General features: G+C 44.1%; 2 protein-coding genes across 8 annotated transcripts in view; both read right to left on the reverse strand.

The window, feature by feature from the left end:
* Positions 1–1,369: 1,369 nt before the first annotated feature.
* On the reverse strand, positions 1,370–10,427 carry DNAAF2 (dynein axonemal assembly factor 2). Of its 2 annotated transcripts, XM_001112551.5 has the most exons (3): positions 8,541–10,427; positions 3,587–3,730; positions 1,370–2,228 (listed from the first exon to the last, which is right to left on the reverse strand). In XM_001112551.5, exons 1-3 carry the CDS (start codon positions 10,425–10,427, stop codon positions 1,722–1,724), a joined length of 2,538 nt encoding a protein of 845 aa, XP_001112551.5. In that variant the 3' UTR covers positions 1,370–1,721. The 2 variants fall into 2 exon arrangements, with proteins under 2 accessions (XP_001112551.5, XP_002805277.4); XM_002805231.4 differs by lacking the exon at positions 3,587–3,730.
* Positions 10,428–19,550: 9,123 nt separating this feature from the next.
* The window catches only part of POLE2 (DNA polymerase epsilon 2, accessory subunit), a 58,755-nt gene continuing 58,050 nt past the window's right edge, over positions 19,551–20,255 (reverse strand). For all 6 annotated transcript variants that reach the window (XM_028851535.2, XM_077940967.1, XM_077940966.1 and 3 more), the window contains one exon: positions 19,551–19,665. In XM_028851535.2, the coding sequence (XP_028707368.1) occupies positions 19,647–19,665 (19 nt within the window). In that variant the 3' untranslated portion in view covers positions 19,551–19,646. The remainder of the gene's footprint in view (positions 19,666–20,255) is intronic.

A 20,255-nucleotide genomic window follows, 5' to 3' on the forward strand; every position in this document is an offset into this window, starting at 1 on the left:
TACAACTATTAAATGGTAGTCTCAAAATTATTGCATCAATTTAAGATTCATAGTGGTTTAAGAGCACATATGCTCATCCAAGGTGAGGTAAATAGTTCTCTTGCTTTACGAGCTACCTTTAGACTTACCCTCACAGCCCAATCTGGTGCAAGATTTGGGGGTGGTTAAATAAGGGTGAATCAGGAGGCTTTTTACCTATTTCTGGTACTCTGACCTGACATCACTAGTTCAAAGAACTAAAAACTTAGGTTATTTCCAGGACAGAGCTAAGAAGGCCAGAGTCTGAAGTAGCAGCTGTTTTTGAAACAAATAGATCAGTTCCTGGCTTTGGGGGTTAGTGATTAGATCAACAAATATTTTCCTTTCTGCATTTTCTTCCTTTAATTTTCTTGCCCTAAAATTTTTTGTGAGAAAAAAACCTGTTAGGATCTTCTCTTTGCCTCACATTTTAGGTGTTATAAAAGAAATTGATTATGCAGGAGGCTGAGATGAGAGCTTTGCTTGAGCCTAGGAGTTTGAATCCAGCCTGGACAACATAGCAAGACCCTATCTGTTGTTTTTTTTGAAACGGAGTCTCTCTTTGTCACCCAGGCTGGAGTGCAGTGGTGTGATCTCAGCTCACTGCAAGCTCTGCCTCTCGGGTTCATGCCATTCTCCTGCCTCAGCCTCCCGAATAGCTGGGACTATAGGCGCCTGCCACCACGCCTGGCTAATTTTTTATATTTTTAGTAGAGACAGGGTTTCACCATGTTAGCCAGGATGGTCTCGATCTCCTTACCTCGTGATCCACCCGCCTCGGCCTCCCAAAGTGCTGGGACTACAGGCGTGAGCCACCGCGCCCGGCCGACCCTATCTCTTAAAGAAAGAAAGTGATTAGGAAACACTGGCTTTTTTTGTTTTTGTGTGTGTGTAATAATATAATGAAGGCAATTTTCCTATCAGAGCAAATTGCCAGATTCAAAAAATTCCAGTTTTACTCTTAAATTTCTATAAAACCACAAGATGTTTTAGTATTTCAATAACTTATAAGAAATTCTTCAAAATTGAATTTTCAAAATCATTACTAAATAACTAAATCTATTATATATACTTTATGTGACAAAAATATATATAGTTTGTGTGACAAAGTGAAATATAGAGTTGATGAAAAATACTATATTTTATCTGGTGTATTTGTATCCTAATTATTTAGATTAATATTGGTTAGTAAAGTTCTTTCCCCTCTAAGTTCTATTTCAAGCTTAAAAATGTCCTATTTAGTGAGACTGAGAAACAGTTTTGAAATTCTACCCCCAACACATGTACTCACAATTCCAGTTAATTGCATTCTTGAGAATTACTTTGTGTGACAAACACAACTTAGTGAATATTTATTTTGAAATTTTATTAAAGTAATGACAAAGCAAAATTTAACACAGAAGTATATATACACAGGTTATATTAAACAATGTTTTAACTCTCAAATAGAAAAATATACACATCTATTACAGGAATCACAAAACTTATCTCCATAAGGAAACTTTAAACTCCAGAGGTAAAAAAAATAAAAATCTCCAGTTTCCCCCATGAGAATCAAAACTGCAATTTAAAAAAAAAAAAAAAATTGCAAATTTTAATTTTATACTTTAATGCCTTTAGTTTTAAGACAACAGTTAACAGAATCAATTTTAGATACAGGCATTTTTTAACCTTAATATTTAAAAGTCCAAAATTATATAGAATTAATCCAAATCATATAGCAAAGAATTCTGAAAATTGAATGCACAATTGGTCACATGATCTTTAATGACCTGTACACTACCATCCTGCATATTGGTTTCTTTTATGCTGTCAAATCCAGGTATATTGTGAACTGTAGTTTTGTTCAGTAATGAAGATAGGTGATCTCCATCTGTTTCTTTCTCTTCAGTTATTATTGACTCGTTTAAGTTATCTTTTTCCTCATTTGAGCAAGTAGCACTTTTTTCTTTTATAAATTCAGATTGCATTTTTGACTCAGGTTGCTGAGATTTTCCAAGTATCATTTGAGAAACATCAAGAGACTCTTGTTGAAAGCATGTAACTGAACCAAAGCTATCTATTTGTAGTGCTTTAACTGCTATAGATGAATCAGAATCAGTTGTAGAGGTGTTACAATGTTCTATATATTCCTTTTTAGTTAGACGACTTTCTTCGTTTACTCTTTCTTCCTTTCCTTGTAGCTGATCAGAGTTACTACATTCTTGCAACTATGTCAAGAGAAACAACCAATTAATAATTATTTGAAATAATATAAAATTAAATTGTACTACCTCCTGGCCTCAAATGATCCACCTCCTTAGCCTCCCAAAGTGCTGGGATTACAGGCATGAACCACCACAACTGGTTTGCTGCCAGTCTTTTTTTTTTTTTTTTGAGATTGAGTCTGGCTCTGTCGCCCAGGCTGGAGTGCAGTGGTACAATCTTGGCTCACTGCAACCTTTGCCTCCCAGATTCAAGCGATTCTCCTGCTTCAGCCTCCAAAGTAGCTGGGATTACAGGCGCCCGCGACCATACCCAGCTAATTTTTATATTTTTAGTACAGACGGGGTTTCACAATGTTGGCCAGGCTGGTCTCAAACTCCTGACCTCAGGTGATCCGCACACCTTGGCCTCCCAAAGTGCTGGGATTACAGTTGTGAACTACTGCACCCAGCCTACTGCCAGTCATTTTTTAACAATGTAAGCCTGGCATTGATATCCTGATTATATCCTTTCACAACAATAATCCATACTTTTCAACATGGTCTACAAAACTATTTAAGTTATTCTTATAAGCACATTGTTGAATTTCTTGAATTTTCTTGAATTCCTCTTAATTTTTCGGAGCCGCCCTTCTAATACATATGTCTGCCAATTGTGGTAGTTACTAAATTATTTGCATCTTCAATACTGAAGACTATAAAAATGACCAAAATTAAGATTGAATTAGAAAGAATGTTACGACATAGTTCCCATGGTTTGAGAGTCAAAAAAGATTGTATGTCCCTGGACTAGTACTCAAACTTCCTAAGTGTTATTCTCTCTTTGTTCCTCATTGTAGGGTTATTTTGGGATTAAATGAGATGACGTGAAAATGAACAGCAAAGTGTGTAGCACATAATAAATACACAGACAAAAGGCTTTCCTTGGCCGGGCGCAGTGGCTCACGCCTGTAATCTCAGCACTTTGGGAGGCCGAGGCGGGCGGATCATGAGGTCAGGAGATCGAGGCCATCCTGGCTAACACGGTGACACCCAATCTCTACTAAAAATACAAAAAATTAGCCGGCCATGGTGGCACGCTCCTGTAGTCCCAGCTACTCAGGAGGCTGAGGCAGGAGAATCTCTTGAACCCAAGAGGCAGAGGTTGCAGTGAGCCGAGATCACGCTACTGCACTTCAGCCTGGGTGACAGAGCGAGACTCTATCTCAAAAAAAAAAAAAAAAAAAGACTTTTCTTCTCTTAACATCACTCTGCTCCACCATTATGTTCATTTTGTTTAAAGTTATGACATTAGAAATGAATAATTTGTTAGGTTTTAACTCTGTGCTTCATTACTCCTCTATAGAGCCCACCAACTTCCTTACCTTTGCATTAATTTCAATCTTATTATCAGTAACTTGAAGAACTTCAATTAATGGTGGGGTTAAGGACATACACTGTTTGAATGGAGAGCTCAGGACCTCTTCAAGAAACTCATTAACATTTTCTTCATTGACAAATAACCTTTCCTAAAATAAAAAGGGAAAAAATATTCTGCCTTATAAGTCACACTTGACACAGTTGTATCTCAAAGCAGCTCACAAAATTTCTCACATTGTTCAGGGGTATATTTTTTAAAATGTTTATTTTGACCGGGCGCAGTGGCTCAAGCCTGTAATCCCAGCACTTTGGGAGGCCGAGACGGGCGGATCACGAGGTCAGGAGATCGAGACCATCCTGGCTAACACGGTGAAGCCCCGTCTCTACTAAAAAAATACAAAAAACTAGCCGGGCGAGGTGGCGGGCGCCTGTAGTCCCAGCTACTCGGGAGGCTGAGGCAGGAGAATGGTCTAAACCCGGGAGGCGGAGCTTGCAGTGAGCTGAGATCCGGCCACTGCACCCCAGCCTGGGCGTCAGAGCAAGACTCTGTCTCAAAAAAAAAAAAAATGTTTATTTTAATGTTATTCCTATGAGCTGTCTTGGAAAAATTTAAGTTTGGTATTATACAGAGCAGTAAGAGTTGTACTGAGGACAAACATAAATGTATAGGAAAAGAACCTAAAAGAAAGAGGTCTTGGTACTTTGTCTATTAAATCTGACCTTTTAGTATTTCTTTTCTTTCTTTTTTTGTTTGTTTTGTTAAGACATAGTCTCACTATGCTGGAGTGCAGTGGTGCAATCTCGGCTCACCGCAACCTCCGCCTCCCAAGTTCAAGCAATTCTCCTGCCCCAGACTACCAAGTAGCTAGGATTACAGGCAACCGCCACCACGCCGGGATAATTTTTGTGTTTTTGGTAGAGACGGGGTTTTACCATGTTGGCCAGGCTGGTCTTGAACTCCTGACCTCAAGCTATCCACCTGCCCTGGCCTCCCAAAGGGCTGGGATTACAGGTGTGAGCCACTGCACCTGGCCTCTTTTAGTATTTCATAAGAATAACATCATCTCTAGGGCTATAAATGGGATCCCAGATACAAAATATAATTCAGCTTTAAAACATTTCCTAATGAGGTGGCTAAGAAATATACATGAAAGGATCTATTCCAATTTTGTGTGACCAGTTTGCCTTATAGTTCTTGGGCAGGTAAGAGCTAATTACAGTATTTTATTTAAAAGAAGTGGTGTGTTTTTTTGTTTAATTTTGTTTTTGAGACAGAGTCTTGCTCTGTCACCCAGGCTGGAGTGCAGTGGCATAATCACGGCTCATTGCAGCAGCCTTGACCTTCTAGGCTCAAGTGATCTTCCCCCACCTCAGCCTCCAGAGTAGCTGGGACCACAGAACATGCCACCATTCTCAGCTAATTTTTGTATTTTTTTGTAGAGACAGGGTTTTGCCATGTTGCTCAGGCTGGCCTCAAACTTCTGGACTCAAGTGATCCACCTGCTTTGGCCTCCCGAAGTGGTGGGATTACAGGCATGAGCCACAACCACACCCAGCCCTTTTTTTTTTCCCCCTTGAGACAGGGTCTCGATTTGTTGCCCAGGCTGGAATGCAGTGGCACTCATAGCTTCCTGCAGCCTTGACCTCCCTGGCTCAAGCAATCCTCCCATCTGTGCCCCCAAGTACCTAGGTACCTGGGACTACAGGTGCATGCCATAATGCCCAACTAATTTTTACATTTTTTGGGCCGGGTGTGGCAGCTCACACCTGTAATTCCAGCACTTTGGGAGGCCAAGGCGGGTGGATCACTTGAGGTCAGGAATTCAAGACCAGCCTGGCCAACATAGTGAAACCCTGTCTCTACTAAGACTGTGATCACTTGAACCCGTGAGGCAGAGACTGCAGTGAGTCCAGCCTGGGTGACAGAGTGAGGCTCTGTCTCAAAAGAAAAAAAAATTTTTTTTAAAGTTTTTTGTAGAGACAGGTCTCACTTTGTTGCCCAGGCTGCTCTCCAACTCCTGGATTCAAGCTGTCCTCCCACCTTGGCCTCCCAAAGTGCTAGGATTACGGGTGTGAGCCACTACACCCAGTCAAGAAGTGTATTGTATTTTTAAGCACTGGGATACTCCAGTGTGACATTAGCAAACTGTATAGTTATTAAAAGAATGAAGTAGAGCGCATATATTCAGGGCATTTTGAATCTACGCTCCAGAGAAAAGGTAAATTATGAAAAAAAATAGGTTGGGCACAGTGGCTCATGCCTATAATTCCAGCACTTTAGGAAGCCAAGGCGGGTGGATTGTTTGAGCCAGAAGTTCGAGACCAGCCTGGGCAACATGGCAAAACCCAGCTCTACAAAAAATACAAAAATTAGCCAGGCGTGGTGGCATGCACCTGTGGTCCTAGCTACTCCAGAGGCTAAGCTGGGAGGATGGCTTGAGTCTGGGAGGTTGAGGCTGCAGTGAGCCATGATCGCACCACTGCACTCCAGCCTGGATGAGACAGACTGAGACCCTGTCTCCAAAAATAAATAAATAAAGAATGAGATAGATTTCGAGATGCTGACACGAAAAGATTTCCAAATTATTACTAGGAAATGCAAAAATCACTCTTTTACCTGAATTCCAAACACAAAGCAGTTTGTTCACGTCAAGTGAATACAGGTATATAGTTAGGGTGTGGGGAGAATAACCATATTTTAAATTACTTAATTTATAAAAGCAGTTCATTGTTGCCCCAAATAAAAATGTTTTCCTCTGTAGTTTTATATAAGCAAATTTTGTAATTACAAAATAAACACAGCTCATTGTTTGGTCCAAATAGGTAGAAAATATCAGAAAGAAACAAGTTTCAAGTTATCTTCTATTGGGAACATATATTCAGGGCCACTTGAATATGTGTCTCCCGGGTTACAGTCCTCTATTTTGGCCCAAATAAACTCTCTCTACACACACACACACACTCCGTTTTTTCTTTGAGACGGAGTCTTCCTCTGTCACCAGACTGGAGTACTATGGCGCCATCTCGGCTCACTGCAACCTCCACTTCCCGGGTTCAACAAATTCTCCTGCCTCAGCCTCCCAAGTAGCTGGGACTATAGGTGCGCATCACCACACCCGGCTAATTTTTGTATTTTTAGTAGAGACGGGGTTTCACCATGTTGGCCAGGATGGTCTCAATCTCCTGACCTCGTGATCTGCCTGCCTCATCCTTCCAAAGTGCCGGAATTACAGGCGTGAGCCACCACGCCTGGCTGTATATTTTTCTTCCATTAAACAGTATTTAAAATCGTGAAAACCTACCAAAACAAAAGTGAACCTTGAGAATAGAAAGATTTTACATTTAGAGTAATTGGCCTTGCTATTATTTGAAGATCCAGAATAACACTGTGTTACAGAAACATCCCCATCAAAAGCATTTCTAAGGTTCATGCCTCTAGAAAAAGACATCATCTTTGACTCATTGCAAATAATACACCAAATATTTTAATTTTTAGTTAACCCAAGGAATATATAACAGAAATGGTTATGAATAAAATACAGAAGATTTGCGGCGGGCGCGGTGGCTCACGCCTGTAATCCCAGCACTTTGGGAGGCTGAGGCGGGTGGATCACGAGATCAGGAGATGAAGACCATCCTGGCTAACACGGTGAAACCCCCTCTCTACTAAAAATACAAAAAATTAGCCGGACGTGGTGGCGAGCACTTGTAATCCTAGCTACTTGGGAGGCTGAGGCAGGAGAATCCTTTGAACCCAGGAGGCGAAGGTTGCAGTGAGCCGAGATCGCGCCACTGCACTCCAGCCTGGGCGGCAGAGCGAGACTCCGTCTCAACAATAACAACAAAATAAATAAAATAACCTCTTCCCAGAAGAGGTGCAGTTAACGTATGTACTGTTAGGTTCAACAAATATTTATCACACTTTGTTAAATGCTAGTCATTGTGCTAAATATTAGTAGGGACCTAAGCATGATTACGAGATGCAAAGTGACATAATCTCAATTTAATATAGCGCCAACCCAAGGACAATCCCGCCAAAATCTTAGACTAAAATTAAGCAGCACCATATGGCCCAAAGGGCATTTGAACATAATAACTGTGTGAGTAACTGGATAAGTAACTGGCTGAGTTACTTTTCCTCTCTGGAAGTAAATTATTCTTCTCTACTTTCTAAGCTCGGAAAAAATGATTTACTAACTTCAAATGCCCATTATAGAATGCTTTTTAAACTTCTTTGTGTTACAAACCCCTTTTAAGAACATAACTAAAATTATAGCCCTTCTCCCCGGAAGAGATCACTCCCTACTTTTTGCATACAATTCCAGAGGTCTACGGCTCCCTGAAAATTCATTTAAGGTCTCCTTCCGAGTCAATGGACCTCAGGAAACAACGCATTCGAGGTAACTTTGAAGATCTGAAACCCATCCACCAGATGCGATGCATGTTGTTTTTTTTTTTTTTTTCAAAATACGCTTAACAAGCACTGACATCTTTCATCATGTGCATCAGTGCAAGTCATTACAAGAAAAGTTATAATGGAAAATGCTTTGTTTAGGATAAACTGAAAAGGTGCCCGTAATGGCAGTTTTTTTTTTTTTTTTTTTTTTTTTTTTGAGATGGAGTCTCGCTCTGTCGCCCAGACTGTTCTGCAGTGGCACGATCTCGGCTCACTGCAACCTCCGCTTCCCGGGTTCAAGCGATTCTCGTGCCTCAGCCTCCCAAGTAGCTAGGACTACAGGCGCCCGCTACCATGCCCTGCTAATTTTGTATTTTTAGTAGAGACGGGATTTCATCATATTGGCCAGGCTGGTCCAGAACTCCTGACCTCGTGATCCGCCCGCCTAGGCCTCCCAAAATGCTGGGATTACAGGCGTGAGCCACCGCGCCCGGCCCGTAATAGCAAATTTTTTAAGTGAGATGGGATATTTCAAATATGAGGACTCTGGAAAGAACTGTTACCTCCAAAGAATCGTTGTTTACACCATAATACCACTCTCTCCAATGTCCATGGCTCTCTGGAGATTTTGCCAGTTCTATCACTGCATTGTTTGAAGAAATGCTAATCACAGGTTCTGTGGTACTCAATTTATTCTCTGGAGCAAATTGCAAAAAGAAGGAATAAACTAAGTCTTGTGTGGAGAAGCGTAATTTGTACCAGAGGGGATTCAAATCTCCTTGAAGACTTTGCGGCTGGATCCGAGGCACCTGAATGAGCAGAGTCAAGGTTTCTTTGTCCTGATTACACAGTAACGGAGGACACAAAGGCTCCCCGCTCTTGGTCCCGGGACCACCCATGGCGCGGGCTGAGGGCTCGCAGCGCTTGCCCTCCGACTCCGCGCGCGTCTCCACACCGGTATCTCCGCGCGCACTCTCTCTTCCCGCATAAGACTCCCAGGCAAGGCCCCGGCAGGACGTACAAAGGGAGCCTCCGCCACCAGGTGAGTTCTCTCCTCCGGAAGATGGTTCCTCCACGCTGCCCGGCGGCGACCCCGCGTGCGTGCTCAAGTCCTGCTCCCCCGGCTTGGGGACACGTTCCTCTCCAGCGCCGGCCGGCGGGGACGCCACCTTGGGGTAGCCCACGGTGGTGACCCCAGAGCTCGCAGCCCCAGCCACGCAGGTATCGCGGCCTCCGTCCTCGGCGGGACTCCCCACGGGTCCCGCCTCCCCCTCGTGAACGGAAGTGCAGGCCTGGCCATCAGTTCCGGACGGGTCCAAGGACTCTTCCGGCGTGGCGGCGGCGACTGCGCCGGCGACGGCGGGATCCCGGCGCGCGGCCGGTAGTACCACTGGCAGCGTAACCACCAGCTGCCGCCGGGCCTTGTTGAATTGTGCCTTGCCGCGGCCGTCGTCCACTGGGTACGGGAGCGATAGTCGCAGCCGGTAGTCGGGTTTCCTTGAGTCGAGGCACAGCAGCTTTCCCGTCACCTCCAGCGCCGCCTGCGCGGCCGAGCGCAACAGCGGCAGTTCTATGGTGACCACCAGCTCATGGGGTACGGGGCTCGGGGCTGAGTCCCGGGAGCAGCGGTAATCCTGGAGGTCCACGTGGTGGCGCTGCACCACGCTGTAGCGGGGCTCAGTGGGGGCGGGCTGCAAGGCCGCTTCCGGAGGGGAGGGCACCCGGGGCCCGTGGGTTGCAGAGTTCCCGGAGGTTGCCGGGTACTGGTAGGGGTAGGGGAAGTCCGGGAGAGGACCCTTCGGCTCCTCCTCAGGCCTGGCCAGGATGACCCCGGGCAGGGGTGTGCGCAGCACCGCAGCCTCGGGGGTCCCCTTATACTTGGCTTTCAGGGTCTTGGCATTCCTGCGGTCCAGCTTCACGCCGAACTGCTTCTCGACTGCCTCCAGGGCCGTAGCGTCCAGCATCTGGCGGAAGCCCTCGTGCCGCCGGGCCAGCGCTAGCGCGTCTGGATGGAAGACCACGTCGTAGACCATGTATCGGCTGCTGTTGCGCCCCGCGTACTCACGGCCTGGCGCCAAGCTGTAGGGCAGGGACCAGTGACTGCCAGGAGCTGCTCCCCGGTCGTCATCGGAGCCGGGCCGGCTGCTGGGCGCGCCCACCAGCGCATTGCTGCAGACGTTCACGAAGCAGCGCCGTGTCTCGTCCAGGCTGGTGCGCAGCACGTGCCCCGGCTCCGGGTGCACGAACCGCACCTCCACCCCGCGCTCACGCTCTAGCGCGGTGATCTCCGCCTCGTAGCGCCGCCGGTTCTCCGGGTTGGTGAGCTCCTCGGCGTACTGGGAGAACATTCGCCGGAACTCCGGGTCCTGGAAGGCGGAGGTGAGCCGCTGGACCTCCTCTCCACTCAGGTCTAAGTCCTCCAGCGACGAGGAGGCCTCCGCTTTGGCCATACTGCCCTGTGGCTTCTCGCCCTCTGGCCAAGGGGGATCAATCTGAGACTGGCTTGGGGGATCCGCCTCAGAGTCTCTTGGCAGCCGAGAGTGACGCGGTGGAGATCAGTAACGGCTGGAAAATTGAGCCTTGAGCAGCGCGTGCTTGTTGCCATAGTGACACCACTAACATTCGGGAGGAGGGGTAGAAATCTTGGTGGAATAGGCTGGGCGCGTGGTTCAGGCCTGTAATCCCAGCACTTTGGGAGGCCGAGGTGGGCGGATCACGAAGTCAGGAGATTGAGACCATCCTGGCTAAAACGGTGAAACCCCGTCTCTACTAAAAATACAAAAAAATTAGCCGGGCTAGGGGGCGCCTGTAGTCCCAGCTACGTGGGAGACTGAGGCAGGAGAATAGCGTGAACCCGGGAGGCGGAGCTCTTGCAGTGAGCCGAGATCGCGCCACTGCACTCCAGCCTGGGCAACAGAGCGAGACTCCGTCTCAAAAAAAAAAAAAAAAAAAGGAAATAATGGTGGAATAGTGGAAATGCCAGAAATAGCCCTCTTAGATTCTTCAAACTAACTCACCGCTGTACTTTCTCTGTTTTATAGATTCCTGTGCCATAGTGCAGTTACTTACTTCTGCAGAATAACTATCGTAGTAACTGTCATAATTTCCAGCATTACGTGCATTATCCCATTCATTGCTCACACCACTAAAAGATAAAAACCTCATCCCCCTTTCACAAACAAGATGGGACCTGAGAAGTTGAACCAAGGTCACATAGCCAGTGTATTCAACAGGCGAATCCAAACCTAAGTTTATCTGCGTTTTTCACTTTGCTAAACCAACATTTCAATCTTTTTTGTTGTTGTTGAGATAGTCTCACTCTGTCTCCCAGGCTGGCATGCGGTGGCGAGATCTTGGCTCACTGCAGCTTTAGCTTCCCGGGTTCAAGCAATTCTCCTGCCTCAGCCTCCCAAGTAGCTGGGATTACAGGTGCCTGCAACCACGCCGGGCTAATTTTTGTATTTTTAGTAGAGATGGGGTTTTACCATGTTGGCCAGGCTGGTCTTGAACTCTTGACCTCAGGTGATCCACCCTCCTCGGCCTCCCAAAATGCTGGGATTACAGACGTGAGCGATGGCGCCCGGCCAACCTTTCAATCTCAGTGTTCCTCCTTTGCATTTTCTGGCGATTCCACTATAATATTTACCCAGTAAAAACTCATTTAGGGCAAGACATATGGGCAGGGTGTTCATAAACAATTGCCAGTGGCCCGTGAACATATAAGACTACATTAATAATAAAAATGCAAATATACCACATTTAAACTACCAAAATAGCAAAGATCCTTATAGTTACTGTGTTTCCTTGGGGTGGGAGTAGACTTTAGTAAAATCTTTTTAGAAAGCAGTTGTGCAATTGTATCAACACCATTTATTCATTTGTGTATGTATGTATATATTTTTGAGACAGGGTCTCACTCTGTTGCCCAGGCTGGAGTGCAGCTTCAACCTCTCCGGGGCTCAAGCAGTACTCCTGCCTCAGCCTCCCAAGTAACTGGGACTACAGGCATGCGCCACCATGCCTGGCTAATTTTTTAAGTTTTTGTAGAGATAGGGTTCTCACTGTGTTGCCCAGGCTGGTCTCCAACTCCTGGATTCAGATGATCCTCACACCTTGGCCTCCCAGAGTGCTAGGATTATAGGCGTGAGCCACCACACCAGGTCCAAAACCCTTTTTTTTTTTTTTTTTTTTGAGGCTATCTCACTCTTTTGCCCAGGCTGGAGTGCAGTGGTGCAATCATGGCTCACTGCAACCTCCGCCTCCCAGGTTCAAGCAATTCTCGCTGCCTCAGCCTCCCAAGTAGCTGGGATTACAGTCACTCACCACCACATCCGGCTAAGTTTTGTATTTTTAGTAGAGATGGGGTTTCACCATGTTGGCCAGGCTGGTCTCCCACCTTTGACCTCAAGTGATCTGCCCACGTCAGCCTCCCAAAGTGCTGGGATTACAGGCATGAGCTACCGCGCCTGGCCTAAAACCTTTCTAATGTGCTTTTTTTTTTTCACCCAAATGCCCTTAGAGTATTTGACACAATACTCTTAGAACATTCTCAAGGTGACATCATTTATGATTCTAAAGGTTTGAGAAGAATCTACAAATTCAGCAATGGAACTGATTGAGCAGGTTTTGGTAGAGCCACACAACAGAATTTTGTACAACCATTGAAAATGATCATATGGAAGTATGCTTATTTACTGGAGTAGTTATTTATTCATTGGTAATTGGTCAATTCAGTGATCATTTTTCTATTCTCAGCAACATTTAACACAGTTGATGTTGGCATTACCTCAGTGACAAGACACTTTCCAGATTTCTCTTCTATCTCATCAGTCACTCTCATAGTTTTGCTCTGTAGGTATCTACTTCTTTTCAACTTCTACATGGAAATGCCCCAAAACTAGGACCCAGTCTGTTACCCATCTATATTCTCCTTCAGAAATATATTTACACTCACACATACTTGTCTTACACTCAGGTTTTACACTCCTATATCCAGCTGCACATTCGAGGTGTCCATTTGAGTGATTAATACGTAAGCTACTCAGGCTTGAAATGATCCAGATCAGCAGAACTCCTGACTGTCTTCCCAAACCACTGCCTCATCTTATGGTCTCTTGGAAGCATTCAAAGCAGTTGACTGCCCCCTTGAAACACATCTTTCTCATGTTTTGCAGAACTCCAAACTGTCCCATTTTCCTCCTCCTTTATGCTCCTGCCAGTTTTCCAAATGTGGGAGTCACCCAAGGCTTTGTTCATCAGCCCTCTTACCTAATCATATTTCTTCCAAGATGTCTTATGCAGGCCCATAGTTTTAACTGCCATCTGTGTTCAAATTAGTCCTTTCAAGAAATATTTATTGTGTGCTCATTGCACTTATTATATAGGTAATTAACAAGGATGTGAAGCAGTTGCATTTCCTTTTTTTTTTTTTCTTTGAGACAGAGTCTTGCTCTATCGCCTAGGCTGGAGTGCAATGGCGCGATCTTGGCTCACTGCAACCTCCGCCTCCTGGGTTCAAACGATTCTCCTGCATCAGCCTCCCAAGTAGCTGGGATTGCAGGGGCCCACCACCATGCCCGGCTAATATTTGTATTATTTAGTAGAGATGGGGTTTCACTATATTGGTCGGGCTGGTCTCGAATTCCTGACCTCAGGTGATCCGCCCACATCAGCCTCCCAAAGTGCTGAGATTACAGGTGCAAGCCACCATGCCCAGCCAGCAATTACACTTTCATATCCTGGGAGTCTGTATTGGAACACTGTTAACATAATGCTTATGACAATGAAATTCTACTCCCAGATACACATTCAACAGAAACACGTATCCCCACCAAAAGACATGTACTACAATGTGTGTATTCATAGCGGCACTATTCATAACTGACAAATTCTGGAAACAACCCAAATTCTCATTCATAGTAGAATGGATAAATAAATGGTAAATACCCGCCCATACAATGCACTACTCAACAGTATAGATGAATATCATTAACATCATGGTGCTTGAAAGAAACCAGATGTAAAATAATACATATGACTCTGTCATATAATAGACAAAACTTGGCAAAATAAATCTGTTAAGCCAAGCTAGTGATGGCCATTTTGGGAGAGCTTCTGGGGTGAGAGTCTGTTAATCTTGGTTACATTGGGTATGCAATTTGTGAAATTCATTGTGCTGTACACTGACAATAGATTTTGTGTATCTTTTAAAGTCAAAAAATGTACTTTTTTTTGTTTTTTTGGAGACAGAGTCTCCCTCTGTGATCTAGGCTGGAGTGCAGTGGCACAATCTCAGCTCACTGCAACCTCCGCCTCCCAGGTTCAAGCAGTACTCCTGCCTCAGCCTCCCGGGTAGCTGGTATTACAGATGCCCACCACCCACGCCTGGCTAATTTTTGTATTTTTAGTAGAGATGGGGTTTTGCCATATTAGCCAGGCTGGTCTCAAACTCCTGACCTCAGGTGATCCACCCTCCTCAGCCTCCCAAAGTGCTGGGATTACAGGAATGAGCCACCTTACTCAGCCTAAAAAAAAAAACTTTGGTTTTTTTTTGTTAAAAAATAAAGAAACTTTGCCCTCATGGATTTCATCTGGGGTGAGACTAGTGAGTCCAAAATGGTATCTCCAGTTCTGTCTGACCACTGAACTCTAAGAGACTTACATGCCACTGCCCTGCAGAGTTCTCCACCTGGATGTTTGATGGGCATCTCACATTAACAGTTCTACATAGAAATCTTGATTTTTACATCTTGAACTTGTCCTCTCCCCAGTCGCACTAAATGATACTGCCTGCCCAGCTACTTAAACCTAAAACGTAAGCATAATTCTCGATTCCTCTTTCCCTCACCCTGCTGCCATTCAGTTACATAGTCCTGTTGCCTCTTCTTGTACACTCCAAATATATCCACTTCTTTCTATTTCTACTGTGAGCCACCATCATCTCCATCGCAGACTAGTGCAATAGCTTCCAATTGGTCTCTTTAGCTCTTCCCTTCTGACAATCTCTTTTCCACACAATTGCTTTAGTGATCTTTAAAATCAAATCAATTTACATCATTCTCTGCTGAAAACCTAGTAGCTTCATATCCAGGTTCCTTACATGTGTCTACACTTAATCCCTAACCCTCTTCATATTCACCATCTAATTTTCTTCCCCAGATCAGTCTAATGTCAGAATACTCTTGACTCCTCTGCAGCCTGGGTACAGGCCATTGAACCTCAAGACCTTAAATGATGTCACCTTAGTGACTCCCTGCAACATGCTTCTCCCACCTCCAACACCTTATATAATTATGGCCAGCAACGTTTTTTGTTGTTCTTGTTTTGAGATGGAGTTTCACTCTGTCACCCAGGCTGGAGTGCAGCAGCGCGATGGCGGCTCACTGCAACCTCTGCCTCCTGGGTTCAAGCAATTCTCGTGCCCCGGCCTGCAAGTAGCTGGGACTACAGGAAGGTACCACCATGCCCAGCTAATTTTTTTTTTTGTATTAGTAGAGATGAGGTTGTCTCCATGTTGGCCAGGCTGGTCTCGAACTCCTGACCTCAAGTGATCTGCCCGCCTCAGCCTCCCAAAGTGCTGGGATTACGGCCATGAGGCACCATGCTTGGCTTTTTTTTTTTTTTTTTTTTTAAACCATGGTTTATATTTGGTATTTTCTTGTTATAGGGTATGGCTCTCCCCATTTGAAAAGGGAAGCATCATGAAATCTAGGACCTTGCCTTTCTGATTTACCACTGGATTCTCTGATGCCTAGAACATTATTGGGCAGGCAGATGAATTAATATAGTAAAGAAAAAAATCAAGTTTAGTATGTATAGTATGATCCCAAAATATTTTTATAGGAAAAATGTATACATAGAGAAAAATCCGGAAGCATATTTACCAAATATTAACAATATTTCTGATAGTGGAATTGCAGGTTGTTAAAAATTTTCTTTATGCTTGCTTATATTTTATAATTTTCTATGAACTTGTTTAGTAAAAAGTCTTAGAACACCCTGCTGTTAGGTTTTAAAGCTTTGCATCTAAAATAGCTTTGTGACATAAAGATGAGTTCCAAAGGGTTTAAAGCACCTGAGGGATGTGTAAAATTGCACTCTTTTCTATTATAACCCTGAGGTCAGTGAGCATAACCAAGGATTGTCAACTTATTTTCACTCACCTTTATAATGTCAAAATTCTGGACGTTTGACCTTAAAAAAGGCATTTCCAAACATGAACACACCATACTTCTCAAAAGACAACAAACTACAACTGGTTGTTTAGAAGTGATGATGGCCTTTAGGGTTCCTGAACCCTCTGAAATTATGTGTAGGGGTAGGCTCATGTGGGGCTGGGGGACATGGGTCTCAGTAGAGGCCCATAGGGCCCGTAGCTTTCATTAGATTTTCTGAGGGTTCCTACCCTCTGCTTTGCCAAATTTCTTACTATGTGATGTTCTCTTTCCCAGAAGAATCTCTTTGGGAAAAGACAGTGTAGTTGTGGAAGAGCCCCCTTGCCCAAGACAAATGTTCCCTTGCCTAAAATTCATCCATTAAAGAAAGCTGTCCTTAAAAAAAACAATGGGCCAGGTGCAGTGGCCCACACCTATAATCCCAGCACTTTGGGAGGCCGAGGTGGGTGGATCACCTGAGGTCAGGGGTTTGAGACCAGCCTGGCCAACGTGGTGAAACACCACTTCTACTAAAAATACAAAAATTAGCCAGGAGTGGTGGCGGGCACCTGTAATCCCAGCTAGTTAGGAGGCTGAGGCAGGAGAATTGCTTGAACCCAGGAGGCTGAGGTTGCAGTGAGCCGAGATTGTGCCATTGCATTCCAGCCTGGGCGACAAGAATGAGACTCCGTCTCAAAAAAAAAAAAAAAAAAAAAAAAAATGCCTTTTGGAGGGAGAAGGTCCTAAGTACTAGAGCCATTATCAGTTATTAACCCCTTTGTGCAACCTGTCTTATCCTATCCTTCCACAAATACTGCTTTTGCTCTCTTCAGATGCCATTGTTCTATTTACTGGGAAGTAGAGGTCCAGAGTAGATGGCTGAGACCTACTGACTTAAGTGAGACACTGTGATAGCACATGCCAGATCCTAATACATAACAAACAGCTTCATGAGACAAAACTTAATGCACTGGAATTTTCTATTCTGCCGTGACTTATTTATATTTCAACCCACGGATCAGTTTGACCTTCAGTCTGAAACACTGCTCAAGATAAATGATCTTTTGTAGCTTCAGTAGCATGTTCAGTAAGGAAGTAGAGGAAGGCAAGACAATACTATGCTGGTGAGGCGCCTGGGCTCCATTCAGATAACCCAGCATCAACTCTGCTGTGACCCTTACCAGCTGTGTGACTTTGGGCAACTTATTTAACCTCCTTATGCCTGTTTTCTTCATGTATAACTAAAGGTAATAGTGAACCTAATGAGGATTAAACTGCGCAATGAATAAGCACTTAGCACAGTGCCTAACATAGTAAACATTTAATACATGCATTAAGGAATTGGAGCAACGGTCTTGCAACCCTTTCCACAACCCCCCCAGCCCTTTAATTCAGAAAACCTGCCTAAAAATGAAGCCCAAAGTGTAAGCACAATAAAAGAAATAAAAGTGGAGCTTTTGAATAGAGTGGGTAGGAGCCTTAGCTCCAGAGAAAACGTGTATGTGGGCACAGGATCAGAATGAAATGTCCCATTTTAAGTTTACCTTCCCTCATCACCAGTACAAGAGGACACTAAATTTTACAGATGGTGGTGAATGATTGGGGCTCACCTGATTTTGCTTAATAGGGATATCTTATGGACCACAAAATTAAATTCCTGTGCCTATAAGGCAGAGAAAACAGTTCGTGAGCACAATCCAATCTGTAAGCATGTCTTCTTGGTTGCAAACTGCAATTTAAATTAGTGCTTGCGAAGTCAGGATATTGTACCGAAAACTCCAGATTTCTCTAAAATGGCCCTATAGGCCTGGTTTCCTGCATGGCTGCCCGTGGCTAAAGAATGCTTCATTCGGTCTGTCCAGTCTCTGGCATTCCATGGTTTCCCTACAGAGACTACGTGTTTGCTTTTATAGTAGAGAAATCTTTTGTGTGTTAATAATCTGGCTCCTGCTCTGAGGTGCACCTTTACTTAATGGTGCCTCGTAAACACTGCAGCAGTGAGATCAGCCGGGCTTCAGCTGATTAAACACCCATTTGGGAACACCCAGTTGGGAACACGCTGTCTCTGTTCTTTACTAAAGTCAAGTCCAGACGTTCTTTCACACCGGCTCCTCTGCTGTCTCATCTCACAGACCTTGGCTTTCTTTTCCATCTCTGAACGATGTTGATCCTCACCTGGTTCTAGCTCCTGCCTTACCTTATTCTATTGATGGCCTGCTTCTGGCAATTTACTGCTCTGGGTTAACTGCCTTGTTTCACTTCACTTCATCTTGTTTAACCCCTAAATGCACCCTACTTTCACTGTGTTCTTGAAAAGATCTCAAAATACCTCTAATTATAGAAGCAATTATGTAACCAGTGAATGAGAGGACACCTTGATTTCAATTTCCATTTATAAACTTCTGCCCATCGTCATTCATATTTAGCTCTGTGACTCTCATAACTGGACCAGCAGCCTTGCATGTCTATTTTACTGCTACTTTCTAGGCCCTGTTTAAATTTATGTCTTGACTTCGTCTTTAAATTTTGATTTTACCAGGTTATTCTTGAAATTAAAGCTAAACCTTGCTCTTCTAACATTAGGCCCCTTCTAACATCCTTCCAATTTTCCATCTCCAAACCACATGTCAGATTGTCATGTCCTTGCTGCTAAATTCACTTATCACTGCATTCATATTAAATTTCCTTGAGGAATTTCCCGTTCACTGTGTCATTTTTATATTTTTTTATTAGTACCTTTTCTCTCAAAAGCTAATTCTCTTTGAAAGCAATGTCTTCCAGTCCAGGCTCTTCGTTTTTTTGTTTTTTTTTTTGAGACAGAGTCTCATTCTGTCACCCAGACTGGAGTGCAGTGGCCTGATCTCAGCTCACTGCAACCTCTGCCTCCCAGGTTCAAGCAATTCTCCCTGCACTCCAGCCTGGGTGACAGAGCAAGACTCTGTCTCCAAAAAAAAAAAAAGAGTATATCTTAACACATATCCACATAGTTTTCTTTCTTTCTTTCTTTCTTTTTTGATGGAGTCTTGTTCTGTTACCCAGGCTGGAGTACAATGGCACGATCTTGGCTCACTGTAACCTCTACCTCTTGGGTTCAAGTGATTCTCCTGCCTCAGCCTCCCGAGTAGTTGGGATTACAGGTGCCCACCACCACGCCCAGCTAATTTTTGTATTTTTTTTTAGTAGAGACAGGGTTTTGCCATCTTGGCTAGGCTGGTCTTGACCTCCTGACCTCAGGTGATCACCCGCCTCGGCCTCCCAGAGCACTAGGATTACAGGTGTGAGACACTACGCCTGGCCCCCATTATATTTTTCTTAAAAATACGCAGAAAATATTTTTCCTAGAAATCTTTCTAAAGTATACCATCATATTTATCACTTAGTATCAAAATTTCACAAAATACAAATTTAAGCAGAACCTCCTAAAGTTTACCATAATTTTATTGTAATATCAAAATCACATAAGATACAGAGTTAAGCAGAAAACTGATGAATTTTCTTCAGATGGTCTTCAAGATCTCAAAAGCCTTGAAGTTTGCTGAAAATAGGAAAAGAAAAATATTTGGAAACCTAAGTTGTACACTTACTAATACTTAGTTGTAGTTAATTTTTAAAAATAGGTATAATTGATTTTAAAAAGTAGGTCAATACATACATACTGTTTCAAATTCAAAAGGAGACTCTAAAAAATAAGTCATTCTCACGCCCCTTTTCTGCTCCCCAAAAAGCAAGTGTATATCTTTTTTTTTTTCGAGATGGAGTCTCACTCTGTCGCCCAGGCTGGGGTGCAATGGCGTAGTCTCGGCTCACCGCAACTTCTGCCTCCTGGGTTCCAGTGATTCTCCTGCCTCAGCCTCCTGAGTAGCTGGGATTACAGGCACCCACCACCACATCCAGCTAATTTTTGTATTTTTAGTAGAGACGAGGTTTCACCATGTTGGATAGACTGGTCTCGAACTCCTGACCTCAAGTGATCCACCTGCCTCGGCCTCCCAAAAAGTGCTAGGATTAGAGGCATGAACCATCGCGCCCGGCCGACAACTGTATGTTCTTATAAAGGTAGACTAATTTTAAAAAAAGGTAGCCGGGCGCAGTGGCTCACGCCTATAATCCAGCACTTTGGGGGAC

This window comes from Macaca mulatta, chromosome 7 (genome assembly GCF_049350105.2).
Source record: "Macaca mulatta isolate MMU2019108-1 chromosome 7, T2T-MMU8v2.0, whole genome shotgun sequence".
Taxonomy (NCBI): Eukaryota; Metazoa; Chordata; class Mammalia; order Primates; family Cercopithecidae; genus Macaca; species Macaca mulatta.